Here is a 13,367-nt window from a genome sequence, read left to right on the forward strand (position 1 = left end):
GGCACGCACACGTGCACACACACACGCACACAGGCGCACACACACGCACACAGGTACGCACACAGGTACGCACGCAAGCACGCAATGAGCATCGCGTCCAGGAGGATCGACTCCTCGTCTTTAATGAAACTCATGGGGCGTGTGGCAACATTGCACGCGTGTACGCGTGCCACACGCACGGACACTGGGACCGCGAGGCCCTATCCATCCATCGCACCACCAGCACCCTCGCACCGCCACCACCGCCACCCTCGCACCCGGAAAAAAAAAATAAACCATGGCGCCGTTATTCCATTTTTGGCGGCAGCGAGCGAGGTCCACGCCGCCTGCCAGCCACCATTGCGATTCGAGCGCCGGATTCTCTAACGATGGAGGAAGAAGGTAGGGGCGGCGGTGGGTGGTGGGTGGTGGGTGGTGAGTGGTGGGTGGTGGCGTTGGCAGAACCGAGCCGGCCGGGTTTGTTTATCCACCGCGGCAACCGAGCCGTGCTGCTGCTGCTGCTGCTGTTGCCGAGGACGACGCACACAGGACGAACGAGTTGGCGTACCGAGCTGGCGGCGGCACCGCCGCGTCATTAGCCCCGCCCGTCCACCTGGCCCTGCTTGGCCCCACACCCCCCACCCGCGGCGGTGGCGGTGGCGACAGCGTCTGCACCGGCGCGATTTGTTTCCGGTTCGGTGTCGGCAGACAGTCGGTGGAAAAACCACCCAGACAACAGCCGAGTGGTGCACACTGGGGGCCAGTGGGAAAGCCGTATCGGAGGGGATGATGGAAGCTGTGTGTGTGTGTAGCACAGAATGCCGTGTGTTGCACTGTGCGTGTGTAGTTTAGTACGTATAGTGTAGGGAGCTATGTGTCGCACAGGGTGTGTAGTGTCGAGTGATGTGTGTTGGTGTGCGTGTAAAATGAAGTATGGCAGAGTGCATGGCGATTGGTGGCGCTACAAGAAGAACTGCGTGTCCGTCCGTCGGGGCGGCTCCAGGGGGTCCGCCTCGCTGGCCTTGACGTTCTTGGGGGGGCGCGTGCGAGACTGCAGCACGTTGTCAGGGAGCGGTCGCTCCGTCTTCACCTTCGTCACCTGGAGACGACGGCGTGGGGGAGGTGGGGAGAGCAGGGGGGAGAGAGGGAGGGAGGGAGGGGGAGGGAGGGAGGGAGGAGAGGGAGGGGTTCGACCATCGTTACGAGAGTCGTCGCGCGCCCATTACAGACGGACGTGCGGGCAGAGCCATTGATTGAATGTTCTCGAGGAACCCTGCGGGAGTCCTGCCACGGGGCACCCCCGCCCTGCCCCCCGGGGGCAGCTGTCCCTGCCGCGTGTTGAACAAACACAGCGGCAGGGAGGTGAACAAACACAGCGCCTTGCCTTGCATGGCGGGCATGAGGAGTCTGTCGGCAGGGGAGCAGGTTTGCAATGTATTTTTTTCTCTCTCTCGCAACACCAACACGCGGCCACTGGTCACCAAGTGGCGGTGACGCCACCACGGCGCCTGTACCAGGCCAGGTGGACACTTTGAGGCCACGTGGGAGCGTTGAAGGGTCGTTGGCGGGAAATCACGAGACAGACCCAGCCGGTGCCATGGGTTGGCTGACTGAGATGACCGGCAGATGCACCACCACCTGTGCCCCCTCTCCCTCCCTCCACTCTCTTCCTCTCACCCATTCTTTTTCTCCCACTCTCTCTCTTCTTCCCTCCCTCCCACTCCCACTCTCCCTCCTCCTCTCCCTCCCACTCTCCCTCCCACTCTCCCTCCCACTCTCCCTCCTCCTCTCCCTCCCACTCTCCCTCCTCCTCTCCCTCCCACTCTCCCTCCTCCTCTCCCTCCCACTCTCCCTCCCACTCTCCCTCCCACTCTCCCCCCTCCTCCCACTCTCCCTCCCACTCTCCCTCCCACTCTCCCTCCCACTCTCCCTCCAACTCTCCCTCCCCCTCTCCCTCCCCCTCTCCCTCCCCTCCCACTCTCTCTCCCCCCCACTCTCCCCCCCCCCACTCTCCGCTCCCCCCCCTCGCGCACCTTGGAGAGCTCCCCCAGGTCAGGGCGAACCCAGCCGAGCTTGTCGAGCACGCACGAGTCGAAGGCGCGCTGCGGCACGCGGCAGTGACGGAACTCCTGATTCCCGCGCTCGTCCAGGCATCCCCAGTACGCGTCAAACGGCTCCGCGCACTGAGACTTGATCTTCCTGAACGGCGGAGGGGGGCGTGGAACACAGGGCGTGACGTTCGCAGAGGCTCGCCTCACGGCTCAAAGGGTCGGGGAAGCGGAGCCGGGACACCGCTCACGTCTCTAGGTACCGGTTTGGGTTTCAACTGCACTGCCGCAGCCATTTTAACTAAAACTAAACACATTTTTTTTTGTTTTACTACCAGGTAAGGTCCCACTGAGCTGCTATGGAGCTGTTTTTCAGATGCGGCCAAGGCCGTCACAAATGATAGCGGCTCAACGAAGTAGCATCATCATCATCGTCGTCGTAATCGTCGTTATCATCGTCGTCGTCATCGTCGTCATCGTCATCATCATCGTCATCATCATCGTCGTCATCGTCGTCATCGTCATCATCGTCATCATCGTCGTCATCATCGTCATCATCGTCGTCATCGTCGTCATCATCGTCATCATCGTCGTCATCGTCGTCATCGTCATCATTATCGTCGTCATCATTGTCGTCGTCGTCATCATCATCGCGTGGAAATTCATAGCAGTAGCCAAATACTCTAAACGCATAGAGACCCATAGAGATACATACAGACCCATAGAGACACACAGAGATGACTAGAGACCTATAGATATACATAGATATACATAGAGATACATAGAGACCCATAGAGATACATAGAGACACACAGAGATGACTAGAGACCCATAGATATACAGATATACATAGAGACCCAGAGATACATAGCGACCCATAGAGACCCATAGAGATACATAGAGACCCATACAAATGACGAGAGACCCATAGAGATACAGAGACACACAGAGATACATAGAGATGACTAAAGACTCAAAGAGACTCATAGGGACCCATGAAGACCCATAGAGACCAATAGAGACCCATAGAGATACTTAGAGATGACTAGAGACCCGTAGAGACCCGTAGATATACTTAGAGACACATAGAGATGACTAGAAACCCATAGAGACACAGAGACCCATAGAGACATATAGAGATGACTAGAGACCCATAGAGACACATAGAGCCCCATAGAGACACAGAGACCCATAGAGATGACTAGAGACCCATAGAGACACACAGAGACCCATAGAGATGAACAGTGATCCACAGAGCTACAGAGACCCACAGACTAAACTAACATTTAACTATGTTTATTTGACCAGGTTTAAGTCCCACTGCGCTGCTATGGAGCTATTTTTCGTAAGTGGCCAAGGGCGTCACAAATGATAGCGGCCCATGGAAGGGGCTAATCATGCCAAATAAATACTCGAAAATCGGCGATGATGATTCTAAATGTGGAGGGACAAATCCGGAGGACCCGGAGAAAAATCCACGTGGCCACAGGGAGAGGGACACCGCAAACTCCGAACATACCGCAGCAGGCATCAGGGATGGGATCGAACCCACGACCTCCTGTGCACCAGGCGAGGTAGTTAACATCTCACAGCCACCGTGGCGCCTCAGGTTGTCACGTGGTCTCGGCATGTTAACCAGAGACTCGCACAGACACCCCCCTCCCCCCCAGGTAAACATTCGAGATCCACAGACTCGCGGACTCGCACCGACCGAGATGCGACCACAGCGTGTTTCGCAAGCGCGGCGAGTTGACATGCCCCCCCCGAAGGGCTTACATACACAGACCCATAAGGCCCACGAGATGCGTGGATTCACGCGCACCTCCGATGAGCACGGCTGGGCTACGTACGGTGCGAGAGACGCGCGAGAAATGAATTTCGCGCGCCAAGCGAGATGACGAAGCAGCGGCTCGTAATTGGCCGGTGTGCTCCCACCCCGTGGTCTGCACGACTGGGAGGTTTGATATAAACGGTCGAGAAAAGCCGACGCGCTGAACCGGGAAGGGCTGCGCAAGAGACGGGGGGCACCTGAAGAAGTCCAGCGTGCAGTTGGTGACCTTGCGCCCCTCGGCCAGACACTTCCGGGGGTCTTTCTCCTCCCAGCGACATAGCATGAACTCCTGTGACACACCGCACGTGACACAGGTCAATACCTTAACCAACACGCGGCCATTCGCCACTAAGCGAAGGTGGCGTCAACCACGGCGCCCGCGCCAGGCGCACGTGCACTTCGAGGCCACGTGAAGTGTCGAAGGCTCGCTGCTGACAGGAGGTCTCGGGAGAGACCCCCGGTGCCATGGGTTGGCCGACTGAGATGAGCGGTAGGTGCACCACCAGCTGTACCCCCCTACTGTGCCAGACTAGGTGCATGTGGTCTCGGGAGAGACCCCGGTGCCATGGGTTGGCCGACTGAGATGAGCGGTGGATGCATACCAACAACTGTGCCAACTTGCTGCATTTTAGCCGCCCGGGGCTCCGCTCGTTGCGAGCGTCGCTCCTCTGCCCTCCGTTGTTTCTGGAGGGCGACTGCCTCCTTCTGCCCAGTAGCAGCGTCCTTCACGGGCCTCCTCCATAAGCCCGTGACACACCACACGTGGCGCAGACACCACACGTGACGCAGACACCACACGTAACGCAGACACCACACGTGACGCAGACACCACACGTAACGCAGACACCACACGTGACACAGACACCACACGTGGCTCAGACACCACACGTGACACAGACACCACACGTGACAGACACCACACGTGACAGACACCACACGTGACGCAGACACCACACGTGGCTCAGACACCACACGTGGCGCAGACACCACACGTGGCGCAGACACCACACGTGACGCAGACACCACACGTGACGCAGACACCACACGTGACGCAGAAGTCACACGTGACGCAGACGCCACACGTGACGCAGACACCACACGTGACGCAGAGACCACACGTGGCGCAGACACCACACGTGACGCAGACACCACACGTGACGCAGACACCACACGTGGCGCAGACACCACACGTGACGCAGACATCACACGTGACGAAGACACCACACGTGACGCAGACACCACACGTGGCGCAGACACCACACGTGACGCAGACACCACACGTGGCGCAGACACCACACGTGACGCAGACACCACACGTGACGAAGACACCACACGTGACGCAGACACCACACGTGACGCAGACACCACACGTGACGCAGACACCACACGTGGCGCAGACACCACACGTGACGCAGACATCACACGTGACGCAGACACCACACGTGACGCAGACACCACACGTGACGCAGACACCACACGTGATGCAGACACCACACGTGGCGCAGACACCACACGTGACGCAGACACCACACGTGACGAAGACACCACACGTGACGAAGACACCACACGTGGCTCAGACACCACACGTGACGCAGACACCACACGTGACGCAGACACCACACGTGGAGCAGACACCACACGTGACGCAGACACCATACGTGACATAGACACCACACGTGACACAGACAGATGACGTAGGGGAGGTCCAGGGGATCAGTTCAGATAACCGTCATTGGTGTTGGCCGTGAGTAGGAATCGAACTCGGTTAGCTGGGTTCATAGCGCAGCGTGCTAGCCGCTCCACTACCGTTCCCCACACAAATCAACACACACAAAGACAAAGATCCACCGTATAGCCTAAACAGACTGTTGGGGCAAGTGCTGTTTGCGGGTAGCACCTATGAAGGTCGGCATGGCACACAAGGAGGTGGGTGGCCAACACCAAGCCCGGCCGCCTTTGTCTCCCCAGTGGCCATATTTACACACCGCACCAGGTACTCATTTGAGGCTGAGTCGACCTAGGGGAGGCCCAGGACCAGTTCATGTAATCGCCATCGGTGTTAGTGGCGGTGAGCAGGAATCGAACCTGGGTGGCCGGGTTTGTAGCGCAGCGTAGCTCTAACCGCAATACAACCGCTCCCCACACACACAGTACAACACACACAGTATAACACAGACACACACAGTACAACAACAACCGCCATTCGTCACTAAGTGGCGGTGACGTCACCACAACGCTTGTGCCAGGCTATGTGCACCTTGAGGCCACGTGAAGTGTCGAACGCCCGCTGGCAGGAGGTCACGATGCAGACCCAGGTGCCACGGGTCGACTGACTGAGACGACTGGCTGATGCACCACCTGTGCCCCCTACTGTGCCAACTTGCTTTGCTTTAGCTACCCGGCGCTCCGCTCGACGTTTTGAGCGTCGCTCCTCCGCCCTCCGTTGTTGTTGGAGGGCGACTACCTCCAACTGCCCAGTAGCAGCATCCTTCATGAGCCTCCTCCATAGAGGCCAATCTTGATACCGCTGGTACCGGTCATTGGCACCAGCGGTGTCAAGATCGGCCTCACACACACTATGAACTCCTATGACGGAATAAATGTCACAGGCCTTATTCCAGTGGTCCTATAAGTCAAATCCTATCAGTCACCGTGCTGTATATTGAAATACATTATATATGGAGACGAATCAGACATACACTCGTGCATTGTAGACTACACAACGGTAATAACTATAATTGTAATATATTACATATCATAACTATAAACCTTGTGATAGGTCTTATCTGACACTTGCCATCATTATTGCAATGCATTTGCATGCCACCATGTATAGCAATGTATTCATTACACACCGCACAACTGTAGTAACACACGTAATACGTTATACTTAACTATTATAATAAACTATCATCTATACTGTACCTTGTTGTGGAGATTCTGACACTTGCCATCATGCTTTTAATTAATCTGCATGCCACCCGTTCCAGATCAATGCACTACACACCACACAACTGCAGTAACATCTCCAATTCCAACACCATGTGTGTATGTCAATATACAACAACACTATGATAAAGAACTATTTTGAAGATGCTATCTGACACTTGCCATCATTATTACAATGCATTCATTCCACACAACGGTAGTAACAACGATAATTCCAACACCACGTCTCTATAAATATATAATGTATACGTAAATATAAGACGCGAATTGAAGGAATGAACTTGAATCGGCAGGCCTTCCCTTGCTGTAGCGATGCTGTCTGACACTTGCCATCATTATTACAACGCATTTTGCATGCCACCATAGACGTCAAAGCACGACACACCACACAAACGCAGTAACAACTATAATCACAACACCACGTCTCTCTATATATAATGTGTACGTCAATATATGGGGAGAACAACTCAAGTAATGAACTTTACTCGCCAAGTAGTGGAGATGCTTTCTGGCACTTGCCATCGTCATTACAAGGCACGACACGCCACACAGCCGTAGCAACAATCGCAACCCCAAGTAAATATAACGTGTACATGAATACAAGACGACAACAACAACAACCGTGATACACATAGACACAGAGACTTACACATAGACTTACACATCGACTTACACAGACACAGAGACTTACACAGGGACACAGACAAATAGACTTACACAGACCTACACAGAGACACATACCAACCCCAAGTAAATATAACGTGTACATGAATACAATACAACAACAACCGTGATACACATAGACACAGAGACTTACACATAGACTTACACAGGGACACATAGACAAATAGACTTACACATAGACCTACAGAGACACATACCAACCCCAAGTAAATATAACGTGTACATTAATACAAGACAACAACAACAACAACCGTGATACACATAGACAGAGACTTACACATAGACTTACACAGGGACACATAGACACAGAGACTTACACATAGACACAGAGACTTACACATAGACTTACACATAGACCTACACAGAGACACATACCAACCCCAAGTAAATATAACGTGTACATAAATACAAGACGACAACAATAACAACAACCGTGATGGACTTTGAACGGTCGGGCCTGCCTTGTTGTGGAGGTCGCAGTGCGAGCCGAGGTGGTGAGACGCGGCCTTCAGAACGGCCGAGGAGACGTTCACAGCGGGCGCCCGCAGCTCCTCGGCCGAGGGCACCTGCAGCAGGGACATCGCCGCCGTCAGATGCTCGCTGGTGCCGTCTTAATTGTCTCTTAATTGCGTCTTAATTGGCCGTGCGATTGTCAGCTGAGGGGGGTCGCCTCAGCAGCCACCAGCCGCAAGGAGCCAGCGAAATCGCCTCAGAGGAAGGTCACCGGGCACAGTGAGGCGCGCCCTCATTGGTCGGCGGCGGGGAGACGGGAGGCGGCTGCGGATTGGCTCGCGTGGTCGCCGGTGGGTGTGTGTGGGGTGAGGTGGGGGGGGGGTGGAGTTTGAGAAGTAAGGCGAGCGTTGATTGGCTTACACGGATACTTACACAGAGACTTACACAGAGACACATAGAGACTTACACAGAGACACATAGAGACTTACACAGAGACACATAGAGACGTACACAGAGACACTTAGAGACTTACACAGAGACACATAGAGACTTACACAGAGACACATAGAGACGTACACAGAGACACTTAGAGACTTACACAGAGACACATAGAGACTTACACAGAGACACATAGAGACGTACACAGAGACACTTAGAGACTTACACAGAGACACATAGAGACTTACACAGAGACACATAGCGACTTACACAGAGACACATAGAGACTTACACAGAGACACATAGAGACTTACACAGAGACACATAGAGACTTACACAGAGACACATAGAGACTTACACAGAGACACATAGAGACTTACACAGAGACACTTAGAGACTTACACAGAGACGCATAGAGACTTACACATAGACGCATAGAGACTTACACAGAGACACATAGAGACTTACACAGAGACACATAGAGACTTACACAGAGACACATAGCGACTTACACAGAGACTCATAGAGACTTACACAGAGATACATAGAGACGTACACAGAGACACTTAGAGACTTACACAGAGACACATAGAGACTTACACAGAGACACATAGCGACTTACACAGAGACACATAGAGACTTACACAGAGACACATAGAGACTTACACAGAGACACATAGAGACTTACACAGAGACACATAGAGACTTACACAGAGACACATAGAGACTTACACAGAGACACTTAGAGACTTACACAGAGACGCATAGAGACTTACACATAGACGCATAGAGACTTACACAGAGACACATAGAGACTTACACAGAGACACATAGAGACTTACACAGAGACACATAGAGACTTACACAGAGACACATAGAGACTTACACAGAGACACATAGAGACTTACACAGAGACACTTAGAGACTTACACAGAGACACATAGAGACTTACACAGAGACACATAGAGACTTACACAGAGACACATAGAGACTTACACAGAGACACATAGAGACTTACACAGAGACACATAGAGACTTACACAGAGACACATAGAGACTTACACAGAGACACATAGAGACTTACACAGAGACACTTAGAGACTTACACAGAGACACATAGAGACTTACACAGAGACACTTAGCGACTTACACAGAGACACATAGCGACTTACACAGAGACACATAGAGACTTACACAGAGACACATAGCGACTTACACAGAGACACTTAGATACTTACACAGAGACACATAGAGACTTACACAGAGACACATAGAGACTTACACAGAGACACATAGATACTTACACAGAGACACATAGCGACTTACACAGAGACACATAGAGACTTACAGAGAGACACATAGAGACTTACACAGAGACACATAGAGACTTACACAGAGACACAGAGACTTACACAGAGACACATAGCGACTTACACAGAGACACATAGAGACTTACACAGAGACACATAGCGACTTACACAGAGACACATAGAGACTTACACAGAGACACATAGAGACTTACGCAGAGACACATAGAGACTTACACAGAGACACATAGACTTTTAAGGAGTTTTTTAAAGTTTTCATTTATTTGGTATAGCCCTGTGAGCCATTCGGCTCTTGAATCGGGTGCAAACGCAACAAACAAAAATACGAACAAGAAAACATCTTAAAGTGACTTTGTGTGACTTTGTGCAAACAGAAAAATCCAGGAAAAAAAACAGCAAAATATTCCTGAAAAAAGCACCGTACACCAACGCTGTGTGCAAGTCAAACAACAACCACAAGATAACTTAGCTTAAGGCCATCAGTCTAACTCCGTACTACAACATACATGGCCAAACCCAAAAAACTTTTCGAAATCACCAAAATAAAGCCATAAAAGCAATGTAACAGTGATCACAGGGACTTTGACCGAATTTTCACAATACACGACATAAACAACATGTACCATAAAACTAATGCAGCCATAGCTGGCTGCATAAGTCACTCCACAAACAACAGGAGCATCAGTCGGAGTATCACATTTTTCAATGCACCTTTAAGATGAGCACACTAAATAAAAATACAGTTAATACTTTGCAGCGTCATCCGGAGCGAAACATTTTATTTTATTTTAGGCCACTGAATAGCAGTGGCAGCTAGGGGTGTACAACTCCTCTAGAGCAGTTTTGAGTGAAGATCTCATAGGTAGCGATTCAAGTTGCAGTTTATTGGCAATAGCATTCCAGACCCTGGGGACATCAATAGCAAAGGCCCTTCCTCCGGTTTTTGTACGGCAATAAGGAATGTGAAGCTGGTAAATGAGCGAAGACCTGAGGTCAAATTTGTTCTTTGAAACAGAGAGGAGATCCAGCAGCAGGTAGTCTGTGGATTTTTTGTAAGTACATCGTGAATAAATAAGATTTGGTGCACAAGCCGTCGAACATTAAGAGATGTTAAGTTTGACCCAATGTAGAGATCACAGTGGTGAGTCCTATATGGGCAGTTCAATGCTTACACATAGACTTACACAGAGACTTACACAGAGACACATAGACTTACACATAGACTTACACAGAGACTTACACATAGACACATAGACTTACACAGAGACATATAGACTTACACAGAGACTTACACAGAGACACATAGACTTGCACATAGACTTACACAGAGACTTACACGTAGACACATATACTTACACAGAGACTTACACATAGACACATAGACTTACACATAGACACATAGACTTACACAGAGGCTTACACAGAGACACATAGACTTACACATAGACTTACACAGAGACTTACACAGAGACACATAGACTTACACATAGACACAGAGACTTACACATAGACCTACACATAGACACATAGACTTACACAGAGACACATAGACACATAGACTTACACATAGACTTGCACAGAGACACATAGACTTACACAGAGACACAAAGACACAGAGACACATAGACACAGAGACTTACACATAGACTTACACAGATACTTACACAGAGACACATAGACTTACACATAGACTTATACATAGACTTATACATAGACTTACACAGAGACACATAGACACATAGACTTACACAGAGACTTACACATATACCTACACAGAGACACATAGACACAGAGACTTACACATAGACTTACACAGAGACTTACACATGGACACATAGACACATAGACTTATACAGAGACTTACACATAGACTTACACAGAGACACATAGACACAGAGACTTACACATAGACTTACACAGAGACTTACACATGGACACATAGACACATAGACTTACACATAGACTTACACAGAGACTTACATATAGACACATAGGCTTACACATAGACTTACACATAGACTTACACAGATACTTACACAGAGACACATAGACTTACACAGAGACTTACACAGAGACTTACACAGAGACACATAGACACAGAGACTTACACATAGCCTTACACATAGACTTACACAGAGACTTACACAGAGACTTACACATAGATACATATACTTATACATAGACTTACACAGAGACTTACACATAGACTTACACATAGATTTATACATAGATTTACACAGAGACTTACACATAGACTTACACATAGACACATAGACTTACACATAAACTTACACATAGACTTACATAGAAATTTACACAGAGACTTACACAGAGACACAGAGACTTACACAGAGACTTACACAGAGACAGAGACTTACACATAGACTTACACATAGACACATAGACTTACACAGAGACTTACACATAGACTTACACATGGACACATAGAGACTTGCACATAGACTTACACATAGACACATAGACTTACACATGGACACATAGAGACTTACACAGAGACACAGAGACTTACACAGAGACTTACACAGAGACACAGAGACTTACACATAGACACAGAGACTTACACATAGACTTACACAGGGACACATAGACACATAGACTTACACATAGGCTTATACATAGACCTCCACAGAGACACATGCCAACCCTATGTGTCCTGACTTTTGGGCCACCCTGTATAACAACAACCCCTATGTGTCCTGACTTTTGGGCCACCCTGTATAACAACAACAACAACCCCTATGTGTCCTGACTTTTGGGCCACCCTGTATAACAACAACAACAACAACCCCCATGTGTCCTGACTTTTGGGCCACCCTGTATAACAACAACAACCCCTATGTGTCCTGACTTTTGGGCCACCCTGTATAACAACAACAACCCCCATGTGTCCTGACTTTTGGGCCACCCTGTATAACAACAACAACCCCCATGTGTCCTGACTTTTGGGCCACCCTGTATAACAACAACCCCTATGTGTCCTGACTTTTGGGCCACCCTGTACAACAACAACCCCTATGTGTCCTGACTTGTGGGCCACCCTGTATAACAACAACCCCTATGTGTCCTGACTTTTGGGCCACCCTGTATAACAACAACAACCCCTATGTGTCCTGACTTTTGGGCCACCTTGTATAACAACAACAACAACCCCCATGTGTCCTGACTTTTGGGCCACCCTGTATAACAACAACAACCCCCATGTGTCCTGACTTTTGGGCCACTCTGTATAATAACAACCCCTATGTGTCCTGACTTTTGGGCCACCCTGTATAACAACAACAACCCCTATGTGTCCTGACTTTTGGGCCACCCTGTATAACAGCAACCCCTATGGGTCCTGACTTTTGGGCCACCCTGTATAACAACAACAACCCCTATGTGTCCTGACTTTTGGGCCACCATGCAGATCATTTCCTTTGAATGCCACAGACCCAGTGGCGCTGTGGACGCAGATCTACGCTCTGTGTCCGCGAGAGGGCAACACAGCAACTTTCACCGCCCTCGGCACCGTTCAAAAAAGTCGCCAGCGTCGTCATTTTACATCAGCCACGCTGGATAACAATCCGTGCAGCGTGTGGGCCACAATCCGATTGTCATCGCTCCATCTCCTGGCGGGTGTGTGGTGGTGGTGTGGTG

The 13,367-nt window shown here is 50.3% G+C and overlaps 2 protein-coding genes across 4 annotated transcripts in view; one reads left to right on the top strand and one right to left on the bottom strand.

The window, feature by feature from the left end:
- Positions 1-91: 91 nt before the first annotated feature.
- On the bottom strand, positions 92-8,241 carry NDUFA8 (NADH:ubiquinone oxidoreductase subunit A8). The gene is made up of 4 exons (XM_032979591.2): positions 7,953-8,241; positions 4,056-4,147; positions 2,013-2,178; positions 92-1,078 (listed from the first exon to the last, which is right to left on the bottom strand). Exons 1-4 carry the CDS (start codon positions 8,070-8,072, stop codon positions 941-943), a joined length of 516 nt encoding a protein of 171 aa, XP_032835482.1. The 5' UTR covers positions 8,073-8,241; the 3' UTR covers positions 92-940.
- Positions 8,242-13,170: 4,929 nt separating this feature from the next.
- LOC116957437 (cholesterol 7-desaturase nvd-like) overlaps positions 13,171-13,367 on the top strand; it is a 53,786-nt gene continuing 53,589 nt past the window's right edge. For 2 of the 3 annotated variants that reach the window (XM_076056151.1, XM_076056152.1), the window contains exon 1: positions 13,172-13,346. The gene's annotated coding sequence lies outside the window, so the exon portion shown is untranslated. Of the gene's footprint in view, positions 13,347-13,367 lie in introns of all 3 variants that reach the window. The other variant, XM_076056153.1, reaches the window with a different exon arrangement.

This window comes from Petromyzon marinus, chromosome 74 (assembly GCF_048934315.1).
Source record: "Petromyzon marinus isolate PM22_M1 ecotype Great Lakes invasive population chromosome 74, UKy_Petmar_22M1.pri1.0, whole genome shotgun sequence".
Taxonomy (NCBI): Eukaryota; Metazoa; Chordata; class Hyperoartia; order Petromyzontiformes; family Petromyzontidae; genus Petromyzon; species Petromyzon marinus.